We start from the raw sequence: 25,864 nt of genomic DNA, 5'->3' as shown, positions 1-25,864 counted from the left end.
AGCACCCAAACAACCGAGCAAACCCATGGCAAACCCGGCAGGCACCCAAAGAACCAAGCAAACCCATGGCAAAGCCGGCAGGCACCCAAAGAACCGAGCAAACCCATGGCAAACCCGGCAGGCACCCAAAGAACCAAGCAAACCCATGGCAAACCCGGCAGGCACCCAAAGAACCGAGCAAACCCATGGCAAACCCGGCAGGCACCCAAAGAACCAAGCAAACCCATGGCAAACCCAACAGGCACCCATTGAACCAAGCAAACCCATGGCAAACCCGGCAGGCACCCATCGAACCAAGCAAACCCATGGCAAACCCAACAGGCACCCATTGAACCAAGCAAACCCATGGCAAACCCAACAGGCACCCATCGGACCAAGCAAACCCATGGCAAACCCAGCAGGCACCCATCCCACCAAGCAAACCCATGGCAAACCCAACAGGCACCCATTGAACCAAGCAAACCCATGGCAAACCCAACAGGCACCCATCGAACCAAGCAAACCCATGGCAAACCCAGCAGGCACCCATCCCACCAAGCAAACCCACGGCCAGCGCTGCAAACCACAGCCAAAACCTGTAGGATGTGCCCCAGAGCCCGGAGCGGGGGCTGCCACCCACCCCTCATACCCCTGCTGCCAGAGCAAAACACAAGAAATGGGAAACAAACAAAAAATAAAAACAAAAAACACCGATCACCCCCCCCAAAAAAACCACCCCAAACCCAAAAACCAGGAACTTCAGAACCGCTTGAGCCAACCCATGAACAAATAATTTTAATGGTTTTTTTCTCAGCAGACTGTAGTTTTCTTGGAGCTCCACAGTCTCCTCTCTCTGAAGTTGGACAGATACAGTAAACACAACAAATATATGATACAACCCATCACAGCTGGATTAAAAAAAAAAATACACAAAAAATATAATACATAAAAAAAAATGGATTTTTTTTTTTTTTTAACATTGTGGACTGACACAGCTCTAAAAATGGTGATCGTAACCCTGGTAAGCTTTACAAAGTCTTTTAAAAAAATAAAACAGTACTTCATGTGAAATTCATAAATACACTGGAGGAGAATGGAGGGGTTTTTGGGGAAGGGGGGGGGGCGAGAAAAGTGGCTCTGGGGTCGTGGCTGAATCCCACCCGGGGCCGGGGGCCTGCGTGGGCGTCCGCGTGTGCGTGGGCTGGGGGGGGGCCGGAGGGAAGGAGGGAGGCACAAACCGGTCCAGTTAACCAAGAGCTTCGTCCCCTGGGGTGGGGGGGGGGCGCAGAGGCAGGGCAGGCGTGCGTGTGGCGGCGGGGAGGTTTGGAGCTTTAATTCCCAGAGTTTTAGATCGGTGAGAAAGGAAAGGAAAGGAGGAGAAGAAGAAGAAAAAAAAAAACACAGACAAAAACCAGGAAACAACAAACAAACATGCTACATATGAGAACGCAGCTGGGCGGCGCAGCCCTGGGATATGGGGGGGGGGCCTGTGGCTTTCCCCATTTCCCCCCCCCCTTTATTATTTTTTTTTTTTCCTTCGATCAGGACACGGGCTTGGGGGTGGCTTCTCCCGGCGGCGAGGTCGAAGTCCCCGCGCCTCGGGGGACACGTGGCGCCGTCCCCGCGTGGCTGCAAGGCCGATTCCTGAGCTCTCTGCGCTGTTCCTGCCCCTCCGCGCCCGGCGCCGTCGCACCCCGACACCCCCACCCGGCTCCCCAGCCCCTGCTCCCGCATCCCAAATTCCCTCCTGCCATCCCGCAGCACCTGGCTCTGCACCTCCCGCTGCCTTCGCTCCCCCCTCCGGCACCAGGGCCAGGGCCAAATTATCCCCCCCTTGGGGTCCCTGTCCCCTGCCGCCCTGCTCCGCGCCACCTCTGCCGCTCTGCATCCTTCCTGGGGATGCTCTTGCAGCCGCCGCCGCAGGACTGGGCACGTTGCCTTGGGTTATTTTGGGGCTGCAGCCCCAAAAATGCCGCAAAAATACCCAGTCCCGTGTCCCTCGTGTCCTCTGTCCCCGCTCTGTCCCCTCTGCCCCGACCTCTGCCTGCTCACAGCTCTGCACCGCGCGCTCCTCCCTGCCCAAGCCAACACCCGGCCGCTCTCTGCGGGACGCGGCTGCCGGGGAAAAGCCGACACCAGAATTGTCAACACAGAAAACAGGCAAAAAAAAAAAAAAAAGACGGTAAATTTACATATGCAAAGTAAATCAGGCAAATCCACTGCACCGTCCTCGTCACACCTCGGCAAGCTACACCGGGGGTGCTTGGCACTGGCAAAGCCCCCAAGCGTAATCCCTGAAAGCGCAAACACAGCCCGGGGCTCCCAGTGCCACGCATGAACCTGGCTGCACTCTGCAGGGACCCCACGTGAGTGTGGTGACCCCGAGCCTTCCCCGTGCCTGCCCGAGCCACGTAATTTTGCCGTACGGCTCCGACCCAGCGAGCTCGGCTCCGCCACCTCCTCCGGCCACCGGCACCGGGGACAGGCAGGGAACAGGTCCCCAGCCCCGTGGAGCGGCACAGGAGGGACAAATCCTGATTCCAAGCACGGTGTCTTTTTAAAAAGTATTAAAAAGCACTTTAATTAAAAAAAAAAAAAAAAGGAAAAAAATGAGCCATAAAAAATTGCTTTGCATCGTCGATGCCCTCCCACTCCAACGCCGCCGGACGGGCTCGGACGAGGAGCACCCTTCTTGGGGTGAGGGACCCGAGACGCAGCTTCTCCTGTCCCTCCTTTTTAAGGCACCCAAGGGTGCCAGTTCCTGGGATGCAGCAGCAGCACCCCCACTCCGCAGCCCCTCTCCTGCCCTGCTCCTACCTGCTCCCACCTCGGCACTCCTGCCCTGGCCTTGCAGGGACGTCCCCACGTCCCCGCCGCCACCCCCAGCGCCGGGCTCTGCCACGCCGCAGCCACGCCGCTGCCACTGCCCTGGGGACGATGCCGAGGGGCTGGTGACACCGCGTCCTGGCCGAGCCACCGTGCTCCTCCTGCCCGCTCGGGATCAGGGGATCGTCCTCCGCTCCGACGTCCCGCGCGGTGCTGGCGGCGGCACGGCGCGGTCCTGACCTTCGTCGGCACCACCGAGGGCTGGTCTGTCCCCTTCCAGCGCCGGACACGGGCTCCTTTCTCCCTACGGTTCCTTTCTCATTCTTCTTTTTTTTTTTTTTTATTTATTAAAAAAAAAAAAAGGAACTGTTCCTAAGTAGAAAACATCTGCGATCGCAAGTCAGTCTTTTTTTTGGCTATTGTTTTTCTTCCTCCTCCTCCTCCTCCTTCTCTCTTCAAATGACTTCTCACGAGGCCGGGGGGCACGGGCGGCGATTCTGCACGGCATCCCCCTCCCCGCGCCCCTCGTGCCCCCGCCGTCCCAGAGGGCCCCTAGTCCTTCACCAACTTGTACACGTGGTGCTGGGCGCCGTGCTCGCTGGTGGAGACCTCGAAAACAAAGGCTATGCAGAGCAAGGTTTCCTGGGTATCCCTGTTCGTAACAACCTGCGGCAAAGCACAGAGCGCAGTCAGGAGAGAGCCGTGATGGTGGGGGGGTGATTTTAGGCAGGGGGTGGGTGCTTTTGTGCAGGGGGGATTGCACAGGTTCAGCCGCAGCCACTTCGTTTGCACCAAATTCACACCAAATTTGCTCTCTGTTCCTCAGGGGGCTGCACAGAACCAGGCACAACCGCTTTATTTGCACCACCCGCTTTATTTGCACCACCCGCTTTATTTGCACCACCCACAATTTTGCTACCCCTTATTTAGGAGGGTGAGCGCGTGGGCTTGGTCCCAGCCACTTTTTACATCATTTACACCATCAGGATTTGCTCCCTGCAGTTTGGAGGGGGGAGACACGGCCTCGGGCACAGGCAACTCGATTTGCACCGTGCAGATTTGCTGCCTGTAGTTCGGGTGGGTTGGGGACGCACAACCCCAGGCACTGCTGCTTTCATTGCACCACCAAAAATTTGCTTCCCGTTCTTCGGGAGGTTGCACGGGCTCAAGCCCAGCTGCTTGAATTACACCACGGAAATTTTGGTACCCATTATTCAGGGGAGGCATTGCACGGCCTCCAGCCCAGCTGCTGCATTTGTGCGGTGAATACAAAGCGCCCCGGGGCCGGGGACCCCTGGTTTGATCCGAGCGCACACGAGGGGGATGCGGGCAGGTACCTGCAGGATGGTGAAATTCTCCAGGACGCTGTTCATCATGTACTTCTCCGGGAGGTGCTTGAGTTTGTGGATGAAGTTGATCATGTACTCGCACATGGGGGACCGGTGGATGCGGTAGACGAACCGGCCGTTCTCCAGCCGCGCGTACTCCGTCTGCGGGGACAGCCGGGGCGTCAGCAGGGGAGGGGCAGCGGGGGCCAAAACTGGGGAGATGCGGGCAGCGGCCAACAGGAACATCGTGGGGATGTCCCAGGGATGGCCCGGGATGGTCCTCATGGCCCGGGGATGAAAGAACCACAGCCCGGGCTGGTACCCTCGTGTCCTACACCCGGTTCGGGGGGTTTACCCGTCCCATCCCCATCCTGAGCCAGGACCCGCAGCGGGGACCCCATTCCCACCCCGTCCCTTCCCTGCAGGGAACTCACCTCCACCTTCTCCACGACCTGCTTCCCGAAGGAGCACACCTTGGTGGAGACCGTGATGGTCATGTTCTCTGCGCTGCTGTACTGGCTGCTCACACCGTAGAAAGTCCCCGGCCCGTCCTGGATGGTGCTGTTCAGATCCGCCTGGGGGGAAGCAAGCAGGGAGCTGTCAGGAGCCAGCGCTCCCTCGGGGACGGGGACATCGGCTTTCGGGAGCCGCTCGGGACGCTCGCCAGCTCCTGAAGGCAGGCGGAGCCCCGTAGCCAGACTTGAAAACCGGATCGTACCCAAAACTTGACGAGGAAGAAGGAGTTCTGGGGGCCGCGCTCGTAGAGCTCCTTGAGGCCGCCTTTCTTCTCGGGGAACTTGTCGTAGATCTGGCGGATGTCCACGGCCTCCAGCAGCGGGTCGCTGTACGAGGGGTTCGTCTGGCCGATGTGCACGAAGAGGTGTTTGCTGTACTGTAGGGGGACAAAAAAATAAACGGGGGGGGGGGTCAGCCCAAAGCGAGGCGCCACCAAGGACGGGCACCGCCAGGCCCCAGCCGGCCGAGCGAGCCCTTTGGGTGGCCTTGGGGGGGCACATAGGGGGGGGCACCGTTACCGTTTCGGCGTCCCGTGGCACCTCCATGAAGGCGGAGTACTCGAGGAGCCGGAGCTTGGCGGAGGCGATGGTGCGGTCCTGCCAGACCGGCACGGCCGAGGCGGCTGGTGGGAGCGGAGCCAAGGGCTCGTAACCTGGGGGGGGGGGGGGGGGGGCCCGGAGCACGGGGCGGGGGGGTCAGCGTCAGCTGGGGCGAGCCCCCCACCCTGAGCTGCAGGGGTGCTGCTTCCCTCGCCGTGCCCCCCACCCTCCAAAATCTCCAGGGATGGCCCCATGGGGACGCTGATTTGCACCCCCGCAGGATGGAGTAAGTGGGGACGTGGCTGGGGTCCCCGTCACCGGGGGGGGGGGGTTGGGTGGGTTTAAACCCCAGGTTTTCACCCCTGCGGGGCCGGGATGGGGACCCTGGGGGGGGGTGGGGGGGGGTGGCACCGGGGAGAGGACAAAAAGCTGGGAGAGGGCGGCCCCGGCGCCGTTTTGGGGTGCGAAGCGTCGCGAGGACGGCACTTACTGGCTAGTGATGGAGGCATGGGTGGCTGGATGGGGTAAGCTGGTTGTGCAAACGGTTTAATGCTGCAAAACGAAGCAGGTCGTTAGCGTAACGAGGCCGGGTCCCTCCGGCCCTTTTGCCAAGGTGCGGGGGGGGGGGGGCTGCCCGGCGTGGGGGCTCCTACTTACTCCTGAGAGGGTCCAGGCTGTCCTGGGATTGGCCCACTCCAAAACTGGGGGAACAGCAGAGGGAACACAGTCAGCGGCTTCTGACCCCCCCCCAAGTCCCTGCTGCAAACCGCACCGAGCCCCCAGAGCCCCCAGGAGCCTGGTGGACCCCCCCCGAACCAGTCCGTACATGGGGTCTGATCCGCCCCCCCCCCCCCCTCAGCCTGGGGTCCCCGGAGCCTTCCTCACCCTGGGGGCAGCAGAGAAGACGGCCTGAGGAAGAGGAGGGGGGGGGCTGAGCTTGTTCTGCAGGACGCTGGCCGACACGATCTGCGCGGAGGACATGGAAGCCATGCTCTGCAGAGCCTTATCCTTCGAGACCTGGTCCTGGGGGGGGGGGGACAGAAGGGAGATGGGGGTGACACGGAGCCCCAGGCAGGCTGGGACCCCCCCCTCCCCAAGCAGGGTTTGCAAAGCAAGGGAACAGGGGTGAATGTGACCCCCCCAAAAAAATATAGCCACATTAATTAATGCTATTATCTCGCACGTGTCCCCCCTGCACGGGACCCGCCAGGTCCCAAAGTCGTCCCCACTCCCCCGGGGGCACCAAGGGTGTAGCAAGGGGGGGGGCACAAGGCAGCGGGGCGATAAAGGCAAGGCAAACAGCACAAGCTCAACTTACCAAGTTCATGGCCTGTCCACAAAAGAAAGGAAAAGAAATGGTTAGAGCCTGCACGTGCACCCCCTGAGTTGTGTACCCCCCCCCCCAAATTGTCACCGCAGCCTGGGCTGGGGACAGAACCCCCCCTGACCCAACTTTTTGGAGGGGGGACACCGACGCCTGCAGCTTGGCCCTGCCGGGACCGGGGTGCCCGAGCCCCCTTATTTTGGGGGCTCAGCACGGCCACTGCGCGCAGCGAGCCAGACCCGCAACTTTGCGGGCTTCCCAACAGCCTGCGCACCCCAAACCTCAAAAAAAAAAATAAATCCTTAACGGAACCCTTTTTTTTCCCTTTTTTTAATTCCTTTTGCACCGTAGAGCAGGAGCTGAGGGCACCGCGGTGCTGCCCGGGGCTGCTCGCCCAGCTGCGTGCGGGTCCCGCGGGCGCAGCCTTTGCTCCCCCCCCCTTCTCCGGGCTCACGGAGCCGTCGGGGCCACCGCACCGGGTGATTTATTTTCACCTGGGGCCCGGCAGGGCTGCGGATGCGAGATCGATAGCGTTCGCTGGCAGGGCGCGAGCGTTGTGCGTGCAGGCACACGCCGGCCGCGCTCGCAACCCCCAGGCACGTGGCTGCGCCTTAAAAAATAGAAACTGCTCGGGGGGGGGGGAGCTTCAATTCTACGGTGCGACAGCTGGGGGGGGGGGACGACGAGAGGCTTGTCCAGCCCAGGAACTGCCTCTGAGTATGGATGTTTTCCATCCCCATCGCTTCGTGCCCTCGCTCCCTGGTTATCCCCCCCCAGGCTGCCTGCAGCCAGAGCAGCCCCCGGAGCCTCTCTGCTGCTTCTGCACCCCCTCGTTGTGTGTTGTGCAGCAAGAAAAGCCTTTTTTTTATTATTATTATTCGTTGCAAAGGCTTCTGCTTTTGCTAACCCTGCTGGCCCATCTCCCCGGCAGCCCCTCTTGGGGACCGGTTTTGACAAACGAGCCCCGAGGAGCTGCCCCGAGGAGTTTGGGGTGCCCTCTCCTGGCTTCTCCCAGCAAACAGCCGGGGTTTGGGGCCCTCCTGGCACCGGGGTCTGCCACAACCTGCCCAGCACTTTCGGAGGGCACAACCTGGCGGTCCTCGAACCCTCAGGGGACAAAACACCAGGGTAAGCTCGGGACATGTCCCCTGCTGCCAGCCCCCCCTGCAAGAGGTGATCTGTCCCAAAAAGGTGGCAGCGCTTTGGGGACTGAGCGAGCCTTGCCCGGAGGTGCTGGAAGCGAACCCTGTGGGCTTGGTGCCGAAAGCTTTCAGGCCCCCAAATCTTCTGGAAGGTGAAAGGAGGAAAATCTCTCCTGGATCTGGCCCGGGGACTGGCAGGGGGGAGATGCTCCCCGGTTTAACGGTGCAGGGATTAAATCCGGAGCATCCCAGGCTGTGCAAAGGGGATGTCCCCAAGGGGGGCGGTCGTACCATGGGGACCACGCTGTCCCCCACTTCGCACCGTGTACACCAGGATGGGGTCCAACCCCAGAAGGGCTCCGTCCTTGGGGCACGGCCCCGATCCTGCCCGCGCCAGCCGTCCCCACCTCCCACCCGCCGTCCCCACCCTCCCCACCACCACCACGAAGAACGGTGGAAACGGTTACGGAAAGGTTAGTCGGGCTCCAGTTAGAAGGAAGGAAGGAAAGAAAAGCCAACCAGAGGAGCGGGCGATCCAGTTTTTTCCTCGCTCAGCTCCCTTGGCCCCTGGAACCACGAGGCTGCCCCGGGACCACCCGGGGGGGGCAGCGCACCCGCACCTCGGCACGTGCTGCGGCGTGAGCCCCAGGCTGGCAGCCTGCAGGGACCTGGGGACATCGCTGCTTCTGCGATCCCCTGGCATGGGACATCCCCTGGCACGATCCCGGGGGGACCACGCTTGTGACCAGCCCGGCTTCGGGGGTCCCATTTCAATTTTGCTTTACTGTGCTGGCTGCGCTGGGCTGCGTCCTTTTCCTCCTGGGAGAAGCCTGGCTGGCCCAAAGGAGGAGGGCAGCGCTTGTGCATCGCCGGGGAGGGTTTAATCCTCCCCTTCCACGTGGCTGGGTCCTGGCCTGGGCAAAAAGAGGGGTTTGCCCCCCAGAATTCGTTGCTCTGGGGGAGAGAAAAGGGCTCCGGCCACCTCGACCGGCCCTTCCAGCTGCACATCCCTCGGGGCACCCCAAAGCGATGCCGCTACAAAACCATCGGGTTCCAGGAGCGAAGGGAGGGGGGAAGAAAAAAAAAAAAGCCATCAAAAGGAGAGAAAGCAGCACACCAGAGAGCGGAGAGCGTTAGTGGTCAGCGGCCAGGCGGGGAAGCGGGCGCGTACCTTCAGCTTGGACTGAATCTCCCGAGATTTCCGCCGGGCAAGAACCTGCAAGTGGCTAGAGACCTGCAGAGAGAGAGCAGAAGGAGAGGGGAACAGCAGAGCCGTCAACCAGAGGAAAAGAAGAGGAAGGAGAGGGGCTGCCCATGCTCAGAGAGACACCGCCGGGAACACCTGGGCACGGGCGCCAACGTACCTTGATGCCAACCTGGTACTCCCGCACCTTCTTCCGAGCTAGAACCTGTATGTGGCTGGACACCTAGGGCCCGCCACGCCGTTCGGAAAGGAAAACACAGAGAGCGTGAAGACATGTCCCTGAAATGGCTGCCGCCGCCGTCCCAGGGGGAAAGGACGCGCGGCAAAGGGGCGGGCGCGGGGCTGCCGAGGCGCCCCCGGGTGCTCCTGGAGGTGCCGATGCTCCTGCGGCGGGGCGAGCTAGAGAGGGAGGAAGAACCGGGGGGACCGTGGGACGCTGCGCTGGATGACGCCGGTGCTGCTCGGAACGAAGCCTGTGGTCTGCTGGGGGGGGTCCCGAAAAGACAGCCCCCCCCCCGGTTGTGAGTGCAGGGGCTTCCCTTGCAGACAGCCCCGAGGATGCTCGCTGGGTGCCCCCCGTAGGGCGCTTCAGTGTCCCCGAGGGGGACGTGGCACGGAGAGGCCGGTCCCCAGGGCTCCAGGTGGGAAAGGCGAGGAGAAATTTGTTTTGTCCAGAGCCCTACGAGTGTGCGGGATCCAGACAAAGGGGCTGAGCTGCAGACAGCCGCCCCCTGGGGTGCGTGGCACAGCCCCAGCTCTGTGCCCGCCGGCACCAGGGCTCCTTTTGGCACGCTCCCTCTCACAGCAGGCTGCCCAAGGCCCAGGAGGGGACGCCACCACCGTATGCACTGTCCTCTGCGCCTGGGCACGTGTGCATGGCCCAGAGCATCAATTTCGCCCTGTGCTCCATCCTTCCCCCCATGGAGGGGGGTCCAGGTGAAACAAGAGAACAGAGGACGTAAGGACCGTGGCCGGACCTGGGTCGCTCTCCTTCCAGCAGCAGTCCTGGAGGAGTTTTTCCCTGCGGCACCTGGGGTGCAGGTATGTCCATCCCATATGGGGACGGTGGCATGGGGCGGTCCCAGCACGAGTGACCCCAAAACACCCCAAGCCCATCCATCCCCCTTGTGTGGGAGATCTCCTGCTCCCCAGTGTCCCCTCGGGGAAAGCCACTGAGCCCACCAGGACACACGGCACGGCCCCGGTGGGCAGTGACGAGCCACCAGGTGCGTTACGAGCAGACGCATTGGTTGGAGGACTGCGGTGCCATGCAGCTAAAGGGGGGGGACCACAGCATCCCCCCATCCCACTGGCATCCCTGCCTGCGTGGGATCAGGGCAGCGAGCTCTGCATTACCCCGGGCTGCCCGAGACCGGCGCGGCACAGCCTGTCCCCTGGCTGCGATGGGGACAGCATGGTCTCAGCCCCGGGATTTTGGGGGTGCCGTCCCCGCAGGGTGTGCCACAAGGGGCACGCAAAAGTGGGGCCGGTCTCTGGATCCAGGTGGAAAAGAAGCAGGAGGCGCACGCCGACGGACGCACACGCTGCTGCGATGGAGCTGCAGCTCCCTTACGGAGAGCACGAAACCGAACCAGCACGAGGAGCAGGAGGAGGAGGAGGAGGAGGCGAGGACGGCGCCCCCGGGAAGGGCCGCGCAGGACGCACAGCACAGCCGGACCCCGCCGGGCTCACCGGGCACCCCCCTCCCGATCCCCCACCCCAAAAGAAAAGCAGAGCCACGGCCTCACCTGCTTCCTCGTCCGTGTCTTCCCCGTCCGCAGCTTGATGTAGCGGGCGATCAGTTCGTTGCGACCTGCCGGGGGGAGCGCAGCCGTCAGCGCGGGGGGACAGCAGGGGACAGCGGGGGACAAGGGGACTTCGGGGGACAAGGGGACAGCCCCAGGGGACCCGATGGCACCGGTCCTTAACGAGGGAGGCTCTGCCGGGAGATGGCGCTGCCACGACGGCTGTCTGGCCCCAAGGGACACCGGGGTGGCCCCGAGGGGACATTGGGGTGGCCGGCCCCCAGCCGAAGCACGGGGACCCCCCTCTTTTGGCCCCTACCCTCAGGGCCCGGCAGCACCGTGGGGCAGGGACTGGGGGGCTCGGCAGGGGGTGGCAGCCACCAGGGACCCCCCCCCACCGCTGTGCCCCCCAACACCGGTGGCCACAGACCCCCCAAAAACCCAACTGCAGCGGGGGAGCCAGCCAACCCCCCTCCCGCAGCCCTTCCCACGGGGGTCCTGGGGTCCCCCCCCCGGCGCCCCGCTTCCCCCCGCGAGCGCTCGCGAGCCATGCTGGCCTTTCCACCAGTATTTCCTAATGTCCTGGGCTTAATTCGAAGCAGAAGTGCTTTTGCGCCACATTTTACGGGCCAGCTGTGGCCAATCTACGTTCAAACGTCAGAGCAGCTGGGAGCTTTCTTCTCCCAGCCCCGTCCCCGTCCCCCCCGCCGCCTCGCCCCCCGCGCACGGGGGCGGGCAGGCACGCCAGATTTATTTTAATGGACCAGATGGTCGTGGTTGGAACTTGTCGAAATGCCCTTGGAGCGGGTTTCGACTTTAAAAAAAAAAAAAAAAAAAACTCTCTTTAAAATAAATAAATAAATAAATAAAAAATAACCCCCACCCCGGGCGTCCCCTCCCAGCCCCGCAGCAACTGGGCGCTCCGAGGTGGGGGGGGGGGGGGGCGCAGGGGGAGCGACAGGGCCAGGTGCTGCGGGGACGGCTGCGCCTCGGGGTGCCCGCAGCGGGTGTATGGGGGGTGGCCGGGGCCACCGTGGGTCCCCTGGCAATGTGGGCACACCGTATGCAGCCGGCGAGGTGTCCCCTCGTTCCGTCCTGTCCCCTCGCGGTACCCACGGGTGCCCCGGTGCCACCCCGCAGCAGCCCCAAAGCACCAAGGTGCCCTGGCGTGTTGTCACCCAGCCGCGGCGCGAATATCACTGTTTGGGCCGCCTTTTAATTAGCCAGCGGCTCCTAATGAACGACCTGGGCTTGCTGCCACAGCTCGCTCTCGCTTGCCGAAACCTCGGCGTGGATGGAGCCACGGCCCCGCGCCCGCCCTGGGCACCCCGCGCCCAGCCCTGCCTTGCCCTGGTCAGCACCCAAGGGTGCCAGGGTGACGTGACGGCCGGGAGTGGGGCGCTGCCCGGCCCTGGCTGCGGGGAGATGCGGTGCCGGAGGACGGGTACGCCTTCCCCGAGCACCTCGGCGTCTCCCCGCTGCCGAGTCCCGTCCCCGTGCTCAGCCCTTTGGAAATAAATAAGGGAAATTACACCCGGCTGCGATTACGCACCCGAGCGGGGCAGCACCCCGCGCCCAGCACCGGGCATCTCCCCACACCTCTCCCCGCACCCATCCCGCCTCACCCCGCATCCCGGCACCACCCGGGGCCGGCTGCACCCTGCAGCACCCATCCGGGTGCCCACGGCCGCCGTCCCCAGTCCCCCGTGATTCACCCCGGGGCCGTGCCATTCCCTCGGCGAGGGCACGTCCTCCTCCAAATTACCACATTCCCCGAATTCCTCTCCCCTGACACCACCACGTGAACCAGTTGGACGGCCCTGTTAAAAATAACCCAGTGGGACACGCCGGCGGCCGACGAGCGAGCGGCGCGAGCAGCGTGCCCGGCCCGGCCCCGCGGCTCCCACCTGCTCCCGGGGCACGCGTGCGTCGCTCGCTCCGGCTCCGCTGGCACCCACCGGGACGGCCCGGATATAGGGTGCTGGGCGCAGGGTGAAGCCACCCATCTCCGGCTCCAAGCGCTTCGGGTGCTGCCGAGGGGCTCCCCGAAACACCGCTGCCAGCCGGGCGCTTCGCGAGGGGATGTGCAGCCCCAAAAATAACCCCGGCGCCCTCCTCGGGGTTTTGGGGTTTTGCCAGCCCCGATTCGGGTCGGACCCTGCTTTCTCCCCCCACCATCGCCTGCAAGAGAAGGGCCCCCTGACGCGCCCCACGAGGGCCCAGCTCGGCCCCCCCGGGGGTCCCCAGCCCCTGCGCAGCCCCGGGAGGAGGTGGGGAGGCGTTTGGGCGCAGCGGAGGGCTCTGGGGGGGGGATGAAAGGCGGCGGGGGCCGCTGCCTCTTTAAGCAGCTGCCAGATGTCTCCAAAAGGCTGGAAAAACCGGTCTGCGCCCGGGCGTGCTGCGCGGGGCCAGGCTCCCGGCGGCACTTCAGCTATTCCTGGAGAAATCCAAAAAATGCGCCCGCGCGGGAAGCCCTGCGCTCCCCTCGGCCGCCAGCCCCGGCCGGGGGTGGGGGGGGGTCCCGGCAAACGGGGTGGCACGGGACGGGTGGCGCGGGGACGGGGGCGCCTGCGGCGTGTCCCGGGCACGGCGGCGTGGCACACGGCCCCCCCCAGATCCGCCTGTCCCTCTCTGCCGTGGGTGGGTGACGGCGGTGTCGCCGGTGGCTTGGGGTTGGAGGTCAGGGGTGGAGGCACCGGTGCCGTGGGGATGGCACCGAGGTCACCGGCCCTGGGGGTGACAGCACGGGAGGAGGAGGAGGAACCCCTACCTCGGACACCGTGGCACCTTCCTCCTCGGTGGCACCACGCGCCCCCCCCCCCTGCACACATCATCCTCATCCTCCCTGCCGCCAGGACAGAGGCGTTTGGGGGGGGGACCCCAGCAAATCCCAGCTGCACCCGCCCGACCCCATTTCGCAACCGGTGGCACCGAAACCAGAAGCGGGGGCCCGGGGCGGGCCGGTGACCCCGGCCACGCTTCTTTCGGGGTGCTCCCCGCCGCCGGGCTGCGGTCGGGGAGGGTTTGGGGAGCGGTGCGGAGGGGCGCGGGAGGGAGCCGTGCCCGCTCCCTGCCTGACGGCTTCGGCTCCACCAAACCTGTCGGTCCGGCACGGCCGAGAGAGGGAGGGCGCGGGAGGGAGGGCCGGCGCGCAGGGAGGGGACGGGCCCGGCACCGCCAAGGGGACACGGGTCACCGCCGCCCGCCCCTGCTCCCAGCAGCCTGGGGAGGTGCTTTCGGGGTCGGGGGAGCTCCCCAGACGTGGTTTTGGGGCAGGAGGCTTTGCTTCAGCCCCGGTTTGTAACTCCAACCCCGGCGCGGTGCCTGTGCCGCCGGGTCCCGTCCTGTCCTCCCCCACCCCCCCTACTCACCGTACATCTTGCCCTCATCCGAGAGGATGATTTTCCGCCGGCCGCAGGGGGGGTAGATCGCCAGCGCCTCCTGGAAGCTCTGCTCGATGTCCGGACTCCACACCCCCTCGGCATCATTGTCCAGACTCTTGTCCATGCCGTCCTGGCCATCTTCCCGCCCCTCCCCGGGGCTGCCGCTGGCGTTCCAGCTGTTGGACGCTATGGTGCTGGCTGCTCTGGGCTCCGACCCCGAGCCCCCACGGACACGCGACAACCTGCGGGGACAGAGGGACGCCCGTCAGACCCTGCTACCCCTGCTCCCGGGTGCTGGAGGTGCGGGTGGCAGCGTGGTCCCACGCACGGCCCCGCTGCCGGCTCGCTCCCCGCTTGCGCCCGGGGAGCTGGGAGCGCACCCCGGTGCCGAGCACGCGATGCCAACCGGCGTGCCCCGAGCGCGCGGCTGCACCATGAGCACCCCAAATCCCAGCGGGGCTGAGCCACCGGGCAAGCACCCCGAATAAAATTTGGGGAGGGAGCAGCCCGGACGGCGCGCCGTCTGCACGAGGCGCTTGGGCACACGGTGCCACCTCGGGACGGGACAGCAGCAACCCTACAAACCCCAACCCCGTGCCAGCACCCCGGGGCTCTCCAGCCCCTAAACACCCCGCTCCGTCGCACCCGCTGAAGGCAGGGCAGCGATTCCACGGGCTTCACCAGGCTGTTTTGAGCCACGTTAATAGGAACCAGGAGGCCGGACCCCTCCGGCAGCCCGACCCCTGCCACCGGGGCACCTCTCCGCAGCGTCCCGCGCCCCGAGGATGCTGCGGAGGCTGCCGGGGAGCCCTCACCCCCCCGCTCCGGGCCGGCTCCCGAGCGGGGTTTTGCAATAACACGTTCGGTGGGGAGCAAGAGGTGTCTCCCCGTGCCGCGCTTCCCGGACGGGCTGGGAGTGTGCAAAGGTCTCCAGCGCAGACATCTCCTTTTAAAGGAACTGCAGCAACCCGCTGGCTCGAGCGCGCCGCGAGGCTGGTTTGTGTTGTGCGGTTGGGGTTGTGCTTTTTTTTTTTTTTTAAATAAAAAAATAATTTTTTTTTTCCTTTCTTTCTTTCTCCCCCCCCCCCGCGCCCCCAAGCCCAAACGCCACCCTCGGTGTGATGTCAGCCCCCTCTGGTCCCCGCCACCCGCCCCTGCTCGCTCCCCCCCCCCCGCCCCCCTTCCCCGTCCTCCCCCCCCCCCGCTCGGGCGCTCCCCCTCTTGCCGAGCAGTGTGGCCAAATAAGGAGAACTGGATTTGTAGGATGGAGCCAGCGAGCCCGGGGAGGGATGGCGGCAGCGGTGCCGGACGGCCCCCATCGCCCCCCGTGCCCCCCTCGGTGCAGCCCCGGGAGCCCGGCGGGCCAAGGCGGGGGGGGGGGGCTTTGGAAAACCAGCGGGGCGAAAGGGGATGGGAGAGGGAGAGCTGGGGGGGGGGGGCACACATAGGGATGAGCCCCCCCCCCCCAACCCCGTGCCCACCCCATGCGTGCAGTGGGATCGCAGCGGGTGCTGGTGGGGGCTGCGAATCCCCACTCCTCAGCCTGAAAACCCCACAGTATCACAAGCCCACAGCCCTGCAGGGGCCTGAGACCCCCCCCCCCACTAACATAACACCCCCCCTGCAGCAGTCTGGGACCCCCCCCAGCCCCATGGCACCCCGATAACCCCCAGCTGCCTTGCGGCAGCCCAGGAGCCCCCAGCCTCGAGATGCCCCCCCAGCAGCTGGGGAGGCCGCAGCCCCATGGGGCTGGGCTCAGCTGAGCCCCCCAGGGGAAAGGCCCAGGAATGGGCGTGGGGGGGCCTCACAGGGCCCCCCAGATCTCCCCCCCATGCGGTCACAGGGAGCCATAGGGCCGGCGGCACCGCTGCAAGCCAAGTGACAAGTGCCACGGCCACCGTCCCCATGTGTCGCTCACAGGGGGGTGCTGGCCCCTGCCCGCCGCACACACCGTCCCCTTCCCAAGGGCTTCCGCCCCCCCCAGCCCCCCCAAATCCCTCCCACCCCACTGCCTCCCCCCCTCCCCTCCCCAGCAGGGAAATCCCTTTTTCAGGGAAGCAGGGGAAAAACAGGGCCCTGGAGAGGAGGGAGGGCGAAGCCGGGGCCCCGGCCAAGGTGCGAGGAAGCAGCTCCTCCTCCTCCTCCTCCTCCTCCTCCTCCTCCTCCTCCTCCTCCTCCTCCACCGAACCTGCTTTTTGCCAGGCCAAGAAATTTTATTTCCTGGAGGGAGGGTGCAGGCAAGTCACAGCTTTGACGTAAGGGGCGCGGGCCGAGCGCAGCGCTCCACCCAGCCTTACAAAACAGCAACAAGAGGAGCAATTAGGAAACCAGCACGGCTGGACCGAGGTACCGGCCTGCCCGACCTGATCCGGGCAGGGAGGGGACCGGACCTGCCAGAAAACTCGTTATCATCGCCTCCTGCCCTCCGGCTTCTCCCCAGGCCAGCGATGGAGCCCCCTTCCCCGGGGCGCGGGGACCCCCCTGGCGGGGATGCTCGCTGCCCCGCGCGGGTGCGAGGCCGGAGGGCAAAGCCCCGCAGGCAGCTTTTGTGGGGCGCCACGTCCCGCCCCCAAGGGTGCTGGCCAGCAAGGGCGAAGGGGAGCGCACCCGTGGGGTCCCCGAGAAGGGGGAGCGGGATGGGTGCAGGGGAGGATGCGGCCGGAGCAGCGCCTGCCCTTATCTCCCGACGAGGCCAAGGTTACGCCGGGAGATGGAGGCGGCGTTCCCACGGGCCGGGCGCTTGCCCCGAGTTCGGCCCCGCTGCGGCTCAAGGCTGGCCAGGGTGGTGGGGGGCTGCAGGGAGCCGCTCGGGGCTGGGGAGCCCGGAAAGGCTACGAGAAACCCCTGCGAAAGCCTGCTTTGGCCAGGGAGGGAGGAGATGCTCGGGTCAGGGGAAGGGAGCGGTGTGGATGCGGCGTGGGGCCCAGGTGAGGAGCAGGGCGCTATAGGGCACAGCAGGGCCGGGACCAGCAGAGCCAGATGCGACAGGGGCTGTGGGGATGGGGACGGTGCTGCTCAGAGCCCCCAGGTGTGGGGTGGCACCTCGTCCCCAGCAGTGCCACCGAGCTGGGGGACGCCGCGTGCCCTCCTCCCCAGCGTGCCGGGTCCCAAAAGCACTGCCCCATCCTGCACGCCGTGCGTCACCCCAACCCCGTGCCGTACGGGGTGGAAAGCCAAGAACTGGGGTCTGCCCCAAGCAGAGGAGCCACGTCCCATCACCCGCATCGCCGAGCCACCCGTCACCCCGCCGAGCCTGGCCAGAGGCAGGAGCCGTCCCGTGTTGACCAGCGTGACGCCACGGGGCCAACGCCTCGCTCCTCGCTTGCCCCAGCTGTCCCTGCCCTCCTGGTGGCACCAGGGTGGCCCCACTGCGGGTGGCAGCATCGCCCCCACCCTGGCTGCGACCTCCGGGCCGCCGCTCTCTGCCCCTTTGCGAATCGGGGTGCAGGTGGCTTTTGCCATCGCATCCCCCCTGACCCACCGGGGACGCACGGCACGGCCACCGGTGCCAGCACCCCCTTCCCCGGGGGGGGGACACACTGGAGCACAGCCTGCCCGGGGGCACGGCACGGGGCACAGCAGCTCCCCGCTTTACCCAGGGCTTCCCTGACCCCATGGGGAGCAGCACCAGGACCCCCAGGGGTTGGGGACATTTAGGGATGGGGGTGAGCAGAACCGGCAAAAAGAGGGGTCCGGCCGCCACCCCGCTCCCCGCCTGCCTTCCCGCACGGGGGCCCCGAGGCGAGCCAGCCCTGCCGGCCCCCCCCTGCCCGGACCCCATGGCGAAAGGATAAAAGTTCAGCAACAAGCCCGGGCAGGCGGCGGGGCCGGGCGCAGCCTCTCACCTGCACAAGCAACCGCTCCGGCACCGCCGCCCCGCTGGGGGACGGGAAAGGGGGGATGACACCAACACGGGGCCACCGCCGTCGGGGGCACGGAGGAGGCACCCGCGCCCCCGTGCTGAGCATCCAGCCCCCCGGCCCCCCTAGCCTCGGGCTGTGCAACCTGTCCCGGCTTGGCCCCGCTCTGAAACTGGGGCGGGATCAGTGCACCGTGCCCCGAGGAGGACGCTGGGGGTGCCGAGAGGGGCCGCCCCGTTGCACCGGCTCTGCAAGACCCCGAGCGAATAAACCCCGAAGCGGAGCCTTGCGGGCGGCCCCACACACCGCAGGAGCAGGCCGGGGGGGCTGGCGGGAGGACGCAGTTTGTAGGCACCCCGAGATCGTTCCTACTGTGCTCCTCGTGACCCCGCTGCCACCTCTGCCACCCCCCCCCCCGTGACATGGCCCTACCTGGGGGGGGACCCCAGCAAGGCCACGACGCGCCCAGGAAGATGCTTCCCAGTCTGCCCGTGACCCCGTGCCGTGCACCAAGCCCGGGCATGACCCTACAGCAGGTTTGTTTTTGGCACCAGCCAAGAAGCAGACCTGCCCCTCTGCAGGAGCTGGGGGTCCCCAGCTCCCTCGGGGACCACCCCGCGCCCTGCCAGAACCCACTGGGGGCACGGCGGAGCTTTGCCTTCCCCTCGCTCCTCTTCCGAGCGGCTCCGGGGCCGTGCTGAGGAATTCCCCTGCTGGGGGAGGACGGCCGCCTGCCCCCTCCCACCGGGGGCTTCACCGGTCACCGCGGGGCCGCCTCGTCCCCCAGGGGACACCGAGACCCTGGCCAGCCTCCCCCGGCACGGGCTGTGAGCCGGGGAGGCGGCCGAGGCCCCGGTTCTCCCCGCGGGACGGCCTGACTAATTTCCTTTCCTCTATCGCTTCCTGTCCCTTCCGGCTTGGCGGGCGGCTCAGGAAGCAATCGGAGCGGGGAAACCGCAGGAGGCCACGTGGCAGCGTCCCACCGGGGTCCGCGGCGCTGCCGGGGGGCACGGGGGGCTGCCCGCTGCTCCCCGACCCCAGCCCCGAAACCTCGCGGCCGCTTCGCGCCCAGCGGCGCCAGGCCGAGGGATGCTCAGCGCCCGGTCCCGGAGTGGGAGGCAAACGCTGGGGGAAACCCGAGTGATTTGGCCCTAGAAAATTAGGACACGGAGGAGGGACAGGAGGCGAGCAAAGCCCCGGGCACTCCCAGCCCCACCGGGCGAGGTGCTCCCTCCTAACGGCGCAAGCGGGTGTGCGAACAAACCCCTCCATCTCCTCCTCTTCCTCGGGCCCCGGCAGAGCTGGTTTTCGGCTGCTGGAGGACCCAGAGGCTGGTTTTGCTCAAGGCTCTTGGGGCCGGGACGTCGGGGCAGGGGACAGACGGACGGACACCTTACCCCGGCTTCCCTCCCTGGCCCAATTACCTCCCGCCCTGCCCAGCCGGGGCGTTTCACCCAGCAGCGCATAAATAGAAAGCTTTTACGGCATTAATTGCTCTCTGTGTTATGAAACGAGCTGGAGGGAAACAACAGGGTTGGAGGCTGCCTGCTGTGGACGGGCCACCGTGACGGCCACCCCGTGACCCCCCCCCCCAGCACTGGGTGGCCCAGGGGCACGGCCAGCAGCGTGGCGCAGCCCCCAAACGTGCTCAAATTCGCTTCGCTCCTGCACCAAAATATTCCCATCCCAGGACCAACTGCACGTTGGGTCCCCGGGGACCCCCCCAGCTCACCGTTAAGGGGAAACCAAACCCCACCATGGACAAGGGAGAGCCGCAGGAGCCAGGGCAGGGATGGTGTCCCTATGTCTGGGTGGGACAGACGTCTCGGGGACCCTACGAACCCGCGGCCATGCTCCTGTGGGAGGAGAAACACCTCCACGGAGCAGTTCTGGGGTGCTGCCGACCCCATTGCCCGGCCACCGCAGCAGGGGCGAACGTCTTCCTGGGGCCGGCGGCTGCCAGGCGAGGAGGAGGAAGAGGAGGAGGAGGAAGGCTGCAGTGGATTTCACACCCACCCCCGGCCCCGGCCGCCTCCGCCCCCGCGAAACCCAACCCTGCCCGGGAGCAGCTGCGCCCGCTGCCTGCGCCGGCACCGCCGGAGCCCGGGGCGCCCGCAGCCGGGGGCGAGCGGCACCACGCTGCCCCACCGAGCGAGGTGCCAGGGGTTCACAGCAAGGGGGGGCGTCAAGAGCCAATCCCCTCCCCCCTCCCCTAAAAAAAAAAAAGCACATGGGGGGAAGCCTGCAAGGCCACGGCTATTTTTGCAGCCTTTCCTGCCCCGAACCCGAGGGTTGGTGCCATCAGGCCCCCGGTGCTCCTGTCCCGGCGGAGATGGCTCCGGCTGCCCGCGTCTGGGGCAAAACGTGACGCAGAAATGTCGCTGGGTTGTTGTCGCCCTGCGAGGAGGCACGTTTCCCTGCCCTCCCGAAGCGAGTTTATTTAGCTTGGGAGAGCCGACGCAAGCCGAGGCCACGCAGAAGCTGCGTTAGCAGCACGCACTGCGTGGCGCGGGCTGCGCTGGCGATTTATTCCCAAATATTCGGGGTTAGCATCATTTTACTGCTTGCTGCTTGCCAGTAAACAAACTGGGCAAACAAAGCATCCTCCTGCACACCCGTGGCAGCACACCGCCCTCTCCCCAGCACCTCTCGACGCTGCCTGGGCCCCCCGGGCCCAAACCCCCACCAGCAGCCACGGGGCTGCCATGGGGCTCCCAGTGCCCCAGCGGCAGCCTCTCGGCGCTGAAAATGGGCAAAGCAACTCCCGCTCCTGCAGATTGTAAAATTGCTCTGGAATCCTTGGGGAGGAAAGTTGCTAAAAATACACGAAGGCGGTATTATTAGTAAAAAGAAGGAGCTCCAGAAAGGAGCGTTGGCCCAAATGGGGAACTGGCTCCGGGGAGCCCGGCGCAGCGCGCTCAGCCCCCAGCGCGCCGACGCACAGACGTCGGAGCAGGACCCCGACCCTCCGCGATGCCACCCAGGCGAGGCTACAACGGGGCACGCCAGCCACGCTGCATGGCAGCCAGAGCCCAAACTCGCGCCAAAGCTGAGCACAGGCGTTGGTGAGCACCAAAAGCGTGCACCAAGCGTGCGCCCTGCCCAGCTCGCGTGCCGGCGCTCTGCCGAGCGCATGGGGCTGCTCCGGCAGGCGAGACACCTCGTGGGGAGAAAACGGGGCCTTGCCCAGGAGCTTCGCTTTGCAACGGGGTCCACGAAGCACCCGGGTCCTCCTGGTAGTGGAACACACAAGGCTTGCTTCGCGCGGGGGCTCGTGCGGCTGCGTGCGGGCGCCGCCGCGTTGCCTCCGCCTGGGGAAGGCAGGAGCTGGCAGGCGCTGGGGGAGGGCGGGCGAGGGAGCTGGCATGGGAACGGCAGCCCATCCTCCACGCACGCCGCGTCTGTAAACTTTGAACATCTTCCGGAGAGAAGTTAGTGGCTATTGTGAACAGCTGGATCTAATTTTATGAGGAGTGAGGAGGAGACAGTCGTGGGGAAATAATAAGGCTTGGCGCTCCCAGGCGAGGAGCCCCGAGCCTGGCCAGCCCTCCTGCCTCCTCCCGCCTCGCCACAGGGAAACTGAGGCACGGAGCTGCCAGGGCTCGGCGGGTCCCAGATGAGCAGGAGCACTGCCCCCGGACCCACGGCCTCTCCAGCAGCTCGTGCCCAAGGGGCGAAGCCGGGCTGGCAGCGCAGGGCCACCCGGGGTCCTCCCGGCAGCCGCTCTCCGCCGAGGTTGCTCGCGGGCATCGCGGCGCAAGACGTCCCCGCTGCCCGGCACTTCCCGCGAGGCTCTGCCCAGCGCCTAAAATTAGATCCAGCCCTGCTGTCCCGTCCCGTCCCCCAGCCCCGAGACAAGGGGAGCGAGCTGCCAGCTCCGCGTCGCGTCCGTTCTCCCGGCAGCGAGGGCGCAGGGGAAGAGCCAGCGCTCTCCACCGCTCGCACCTCGCTCACCGGCCCCCGGCGAGCAAACATTACAGGGCGAGCTGCAGCCATCGCGCGCTGAAGTCACCTTCTTCGCCTCGGGCTCGTAAGAGGATGGCTGAGGATTAGCAGCGGGTTGGCTTCAGCCAGCCGGGGCCCGGTGCTTTGCAGGACGCACCCAGCGCCCGCTGCGGGGGCGGCCACGGGGCCGTGCTGGTCCCAGTACGGTGCAGGGACAACACCGGGGACATCGGAGCAGTGCATCCGATCACGAGCCGGTGAGGGGATGGGCTCCATCCATGTCTGCACCACCGGGGGGGACATGCTCCATGGGCATCCACGTTTCTCCAAACACTTTGCCTACAGGATCCTGCCGCTCGAGTCAGCACAGGGCAAGGGGACGGGGCAGCGGGGCTCGTGGCCTGTCCCCTCCACCAGGCTCAGCTATTCGCACTCCTCACAACACCCTACAACGCCCTACACGGGGCCACGCTCGCGCCCAGCACCTCGCCCACCCTCACCCTCTGCTCCGGGTGCACGACTGACGGTCCGACACCCAAAGGCCGCCTCTCAGCACGCGGGAGCCGCTGCTCCCATTTCCCGGAGGGGTAAAACCACGGCCCGGGGAGCCCCAGCGACCTGTCCGAACCCGCGCGATATCGCCGCGTGCCCGCTGCAGGCCGGCGCGGGGCACAGCCCCAACTGCTCACCCCATCATTACCTTCCCTCCCTCCCTCCGTCCGAAAAAAACATTTCATAAGACGACACGTGACGGTGGCAACAGCGAACGCCCACACACTTCAGGTGCCTGCCCCAACCACAACACAGGTGCCTGGGCTCGGCCGGCCGCGACTCCGGCACGCTCCCGACGCGCCTGATCCGGGCGCCGACCCCAAACACCGCCTCGGATGCTGGTGGCAGAAAAACCCTGGGATAAAAGCTTCCCCCCCAAACCCTATTTACCAACAGCGGTGCTGACAACGGGGCCATTCCGTGCAGCCCCACAAACCCCTTCCAGCCTTACAACTGTTGTCAAAGTTTTGTTAAAAGAGAGAAAAGCCCCTGGAGATGGCAACTTTTTGGATAGCATCTGTCCTGCCTGTCGTTTGTATGGCCATAGGGGTGCCAAGCCCACAAAGAGCTCTTGCCACGAAACTTTGGGAAGGGTTTCGGGGAGGGTTTCGCAGCCCATTCCCCGACATTCACCTCTATCCCCACTCCCACCGAAGGAAGAAAAGGCAGTAAGGCACAAACCCCCATTTTTCCCCCCAAAACAGCCCAGCATTTCTCCCCGCCCCAGCAGCCCTGAGCTCACCTTACGCCGGCCTCAACTGGGTGCGTTTGACGGGAGCAGCGCGGTTACTCGATTTTTTAACGCATTAATTACAGCTGATTGCCACGGCCACCCCCACCTCCCGAGAGCACCGCTGCGCCCCGTGCGCGCGCACCGCCGGGTAACGCTCCTGCCCTTTGGCCACGGCCCCGGCACCCTCCTGCCGGTGGCGAGCAGGGGGTTAAACGGCGATTAAAGAAGATGCCGTTTCCGGTATCGTGACAAATAGTGCCCGTGTGTCATGGGAAACGCTAGCGAGTCCCTTTTATGATGGGTTCGGAAGGGGTTTGGCGAGGCAGGGCCGGGATACGGTGGCGGGAGGGTTTGGATGTGCCCCGAAAGGCCGCGGCTGAGCCGAGCAGACCCCTCGCTCCCGGCCGAGGGTCCTCGAGGCGCCCGAAGCGCCCGGGCGCCGTTACGCAACGCGGCTCGAGCCTGGCCGCTCGCAAAGGGTTATTTTGGTTGGAAGAGCCGGTGCCGTGCCAGCCGCGCGCCCACCACGGGGATGAGCGTGGCCCTGAGCCGTGCCCGAGGTCCCCCCGTGTCACCCAGGAAGGGGTGGCCGCGCACCCCGTCCCCACCAGCAGCCCTGTCCCCGCTGTCACCGGCGGGGAGCCCGGGGAGGGCGAATCCCTGCTGCAGACCCAAACGGGGGCCAAATCCAGCGCTTTCTCCCCACGGGACGCTCGTGCCTGTCCCCTCCAGCGGGGAAGTGACGGGGACACTGTGGCCAACACCTGCCTGCAAGCAGGGTCCCAGCCCCGCCACCCCCTGGTGACCTTGGGGGGGGCTCCCCCCAACCTTCTCCTCCCACCCCACGGCGAAACCGCCCCAAGAACCACCCCAAAACCCAGGTGCCGGGAAGAGCTTTGGGGCCACCAAAGTGCCCACGGCGCTCGGGGTGGGGATCACAATTCGCTTCGCCCCCCAATTCGCTTCGCCACCGCAGCCCGGCCGTCCCCCAGCAGCACCCCAAAACCGCAGGGGGGGCGCCGGGGCCCCCCGGGCAGCGCCAAAGCCCTGACTCACGGCGCGCACGTACCCGCGCGGGGTAAAGCGATAGGAGGAGAGAGGACGCCGGAGCCCAAAAATACCCCGGCGCGCCTGACACAGGAGATTATCACTTCGACGGTGGGACGGTCGCCTGGCCCGGCTCGCCCCGGCCCCCCGCAAAGAGCCAAAAAATCCCCAAACCTTCCCCTCGTCCTTTGCCAACCAGCCAACGGAGACCGGGGGCCGCAGGGCGCCCGCTGCTCCAGCAGAGCAGCTGCTGTCGTTCCCAGCTGGTTTCTCCCCAAAAATGTCTTTTTTTTTTTTTCTCCCCTTTTCCCCCCCCCCCCCTCCAGACACTTTGGGCCGAACGTGTTGCCCACAGCCCGGTTTCGGGGGGCGGAGGCGGGCGGCACTGCCGGGCTGGGCGTTATTTTTCCTCGGAGGGGATACGAGGGGGAAAAAAAAAAACAAACACCAAAAAAAAAAAAAACAACACAACCGAGGAGGGTGTAAAAATAAAATAATAATAATAATAAAGATGACACACTGCTGAAAATTATACATCTAATTGCTGACTCGTTAGCAATGCGCCCATATGACGAGGCACAAAGTGTTTAGCATACAGTCAGCGCGTGGTCATCCCCTCCATGCGTGTGACACGCATGTAGCGTGACACGTATGTGGCCCCGCGACCCCGCCGGGCTGCCCGGGGCTCGGGGTGGCCATCGCGGCCTCGACGCCGTCCGCCGTTTATATAACGCGGCGCGTCCGCGCTCCCCGACGTACGGGGCCGCACCGCACACAAGGCCTCTTTGTAACCCTACAGCCCGCGCCCCGGAGATGCGCGGCGCAAGGGGGATTACAAAAAATGTATATATGTATAATGATAAATAAATGTGTTACGAATTTAGGAGCGTAGAACCGCGGGCTGGAAAAGCTGAGTGGGGCCAGGGGGGGTGCCGAGCGCTGCCAGGCCTGGATGGGGTCTGGAGCTGGAAAATTTTTTGGGGGGGGGGCATAAAATGAGGCAGCGGAGAGGGTTTGGGGTGGGGGCACCCTGGGGACAGCCCCGCCACCCAAGGCAGGGCTGGCCGCAGGGTTTTGGGGTGGCCTTGGTTAGTGTTGGGGGGGGGTCCCGGTGCTGAACGGGGGTCCCGGAGCTGAGTGGGGGCCCCGGGGGGGGGGGGGGTGAGGAGGGGCAGGGCCGGGGGGGGGGCGCACGGAGCAGCCCCGGGGGCTGAGGCCCGGGGTGGGATGAGGGGGGCGCAGCGGGGGCTGCCGGGGCCCCACGTCCCGAGCCGAGCCGTGCCGAGCCGAGCCGTGCCCCCCCCGCCCCAGCTCCCCTCCAGCACCCCGCGGGGCTGCCAAGGCTCGGTGCAGCCGGGGGGAGGAAGAGGAGGAGGAGGAGGAGGAGGAGGAAGGGGGCTGGGAGCCCTTGCCCGGGGCGCTTACCTGCTCCGTGCTTCGGAGGGCTGGGCCGGCCGCGGGTGCCGGGACCGGGACCAGGACCGGGAGCAGGATCAGGACCGGGACCGGGACCGGGACCGGGATCGGGATCGGGACCGGGATCGGGCCGGGGGAGGGCGGCGGGGCTGCGGGAGCGCTGCTGGCCCCGGAGTCCGCGCACGGAGCCAGGCGCAGGGACGGGAAAGTTTCTGCAAGGGAGGAGCAGAAAGTTGGGAGGCAATCAGGAGGCGGCGGGGCAGGGCCGACCCTCTGCCCTCCTCCTCCTCCTCCTCCTCCTTCATTCTCCTCCTCCTCCTCCTCC

At 65.8% G+C, this 25,864-nt stretch overlaps 1 protein-coding gene across 6 annotated transcripts; it reads right to left on the bottom strand.

Moving 5' to 3' along the window:
- Positions 1-748: 748 nt before the first annotated feature.
- On the bottom strand, positions 749-25,795 carry TEAD3 (TEA domain transcription factor 3). Of its 6 annotated transcripts, none has more exons than XM_083812334.1 (14): positions 25,549-25,795; positions 13,975-14,228; positions 10,607-10,671; positions 9,019-9,081; positions 8,826-8,888; positions 6,507-6,518; positions 6,074-6,211; positions 5,846-5,889; positions 5,679-5,740; positions 5,168-5,271; positions 4,852-5,025; positions 4,568-4,708; positions 4,143-4,295; positions 749-3,471 (listed from the first exon to the last, which is right to left on the bottom strand). In XM_083812334.1, exons 2-14 carry the CDS (start codon positions 14,108-14,110, stop codon positions 3,358-3,360), a joined length of 1,269 nt encoding a protein of 422 aa, XP_083668460.1. In that variant the 5' UTR covers positions 14,111-14,228; positions 25,549-25,795; the 3' UTR covers positions 749-3,357. The 6 variants fall into 6 exon arrangements, with proteins under 6 accessions (XP_083668460.1, XP_083668458.1, XP_083668459.1 ...); XM_083812332.1 differs by having other exon boundaries at positions 5,168-5,301; positions 25,549-25,794; XM_083812333.1 differs by lacking the exon at positions 25,549-25,795 and adding an exon at positions 14,632-14,804 and having other exon boundaries at positions 5,168-5,301.
- Positions 25,796-25,864: the final 69 nt, after the last annotated feature.

The sequence above is a fragment of the Anser anser genome (assembly GCF_964211835.1).
Source record: "Anser anser genome assembly, chromosome: 27".
Taxonomy (NCBI): domain Eukaryota; kingdom Metazoa; phylum Chordata; class Aves; order Anseriformes; family Anatidae; genus Anser; species Anser anser.
Note: the sequence above shows the minus strand (reverse complement) of the source record. Positions and strands in the feature narration are given on the sequence as shown.

Bases quoted from the DNA above. Each gene is read 5' to 3' on its own strand.
- TEAD3 (XM_083812332.1), bottom strand. From the start codon at position 14,110: ATGGACAAGAGTCTGGACAATGATGCCGAGGGGGTGTGGAGTCCGGAC. The intron at 10,672-13,974 runs GTGAGTAGGGGG...TCCCCCCGGCAG, and splicing joins GGATGAGGGCAAGATGTACG to GTCGCAACGAACTGATCGCC. The intron at 9,082-10,606 runs GTGAGGCCGTGG...GGCGGGCCCTAG, and splicing joins AGACACGGACGAGGAAGCAG to GTGTCCAGCCACATACAGGT.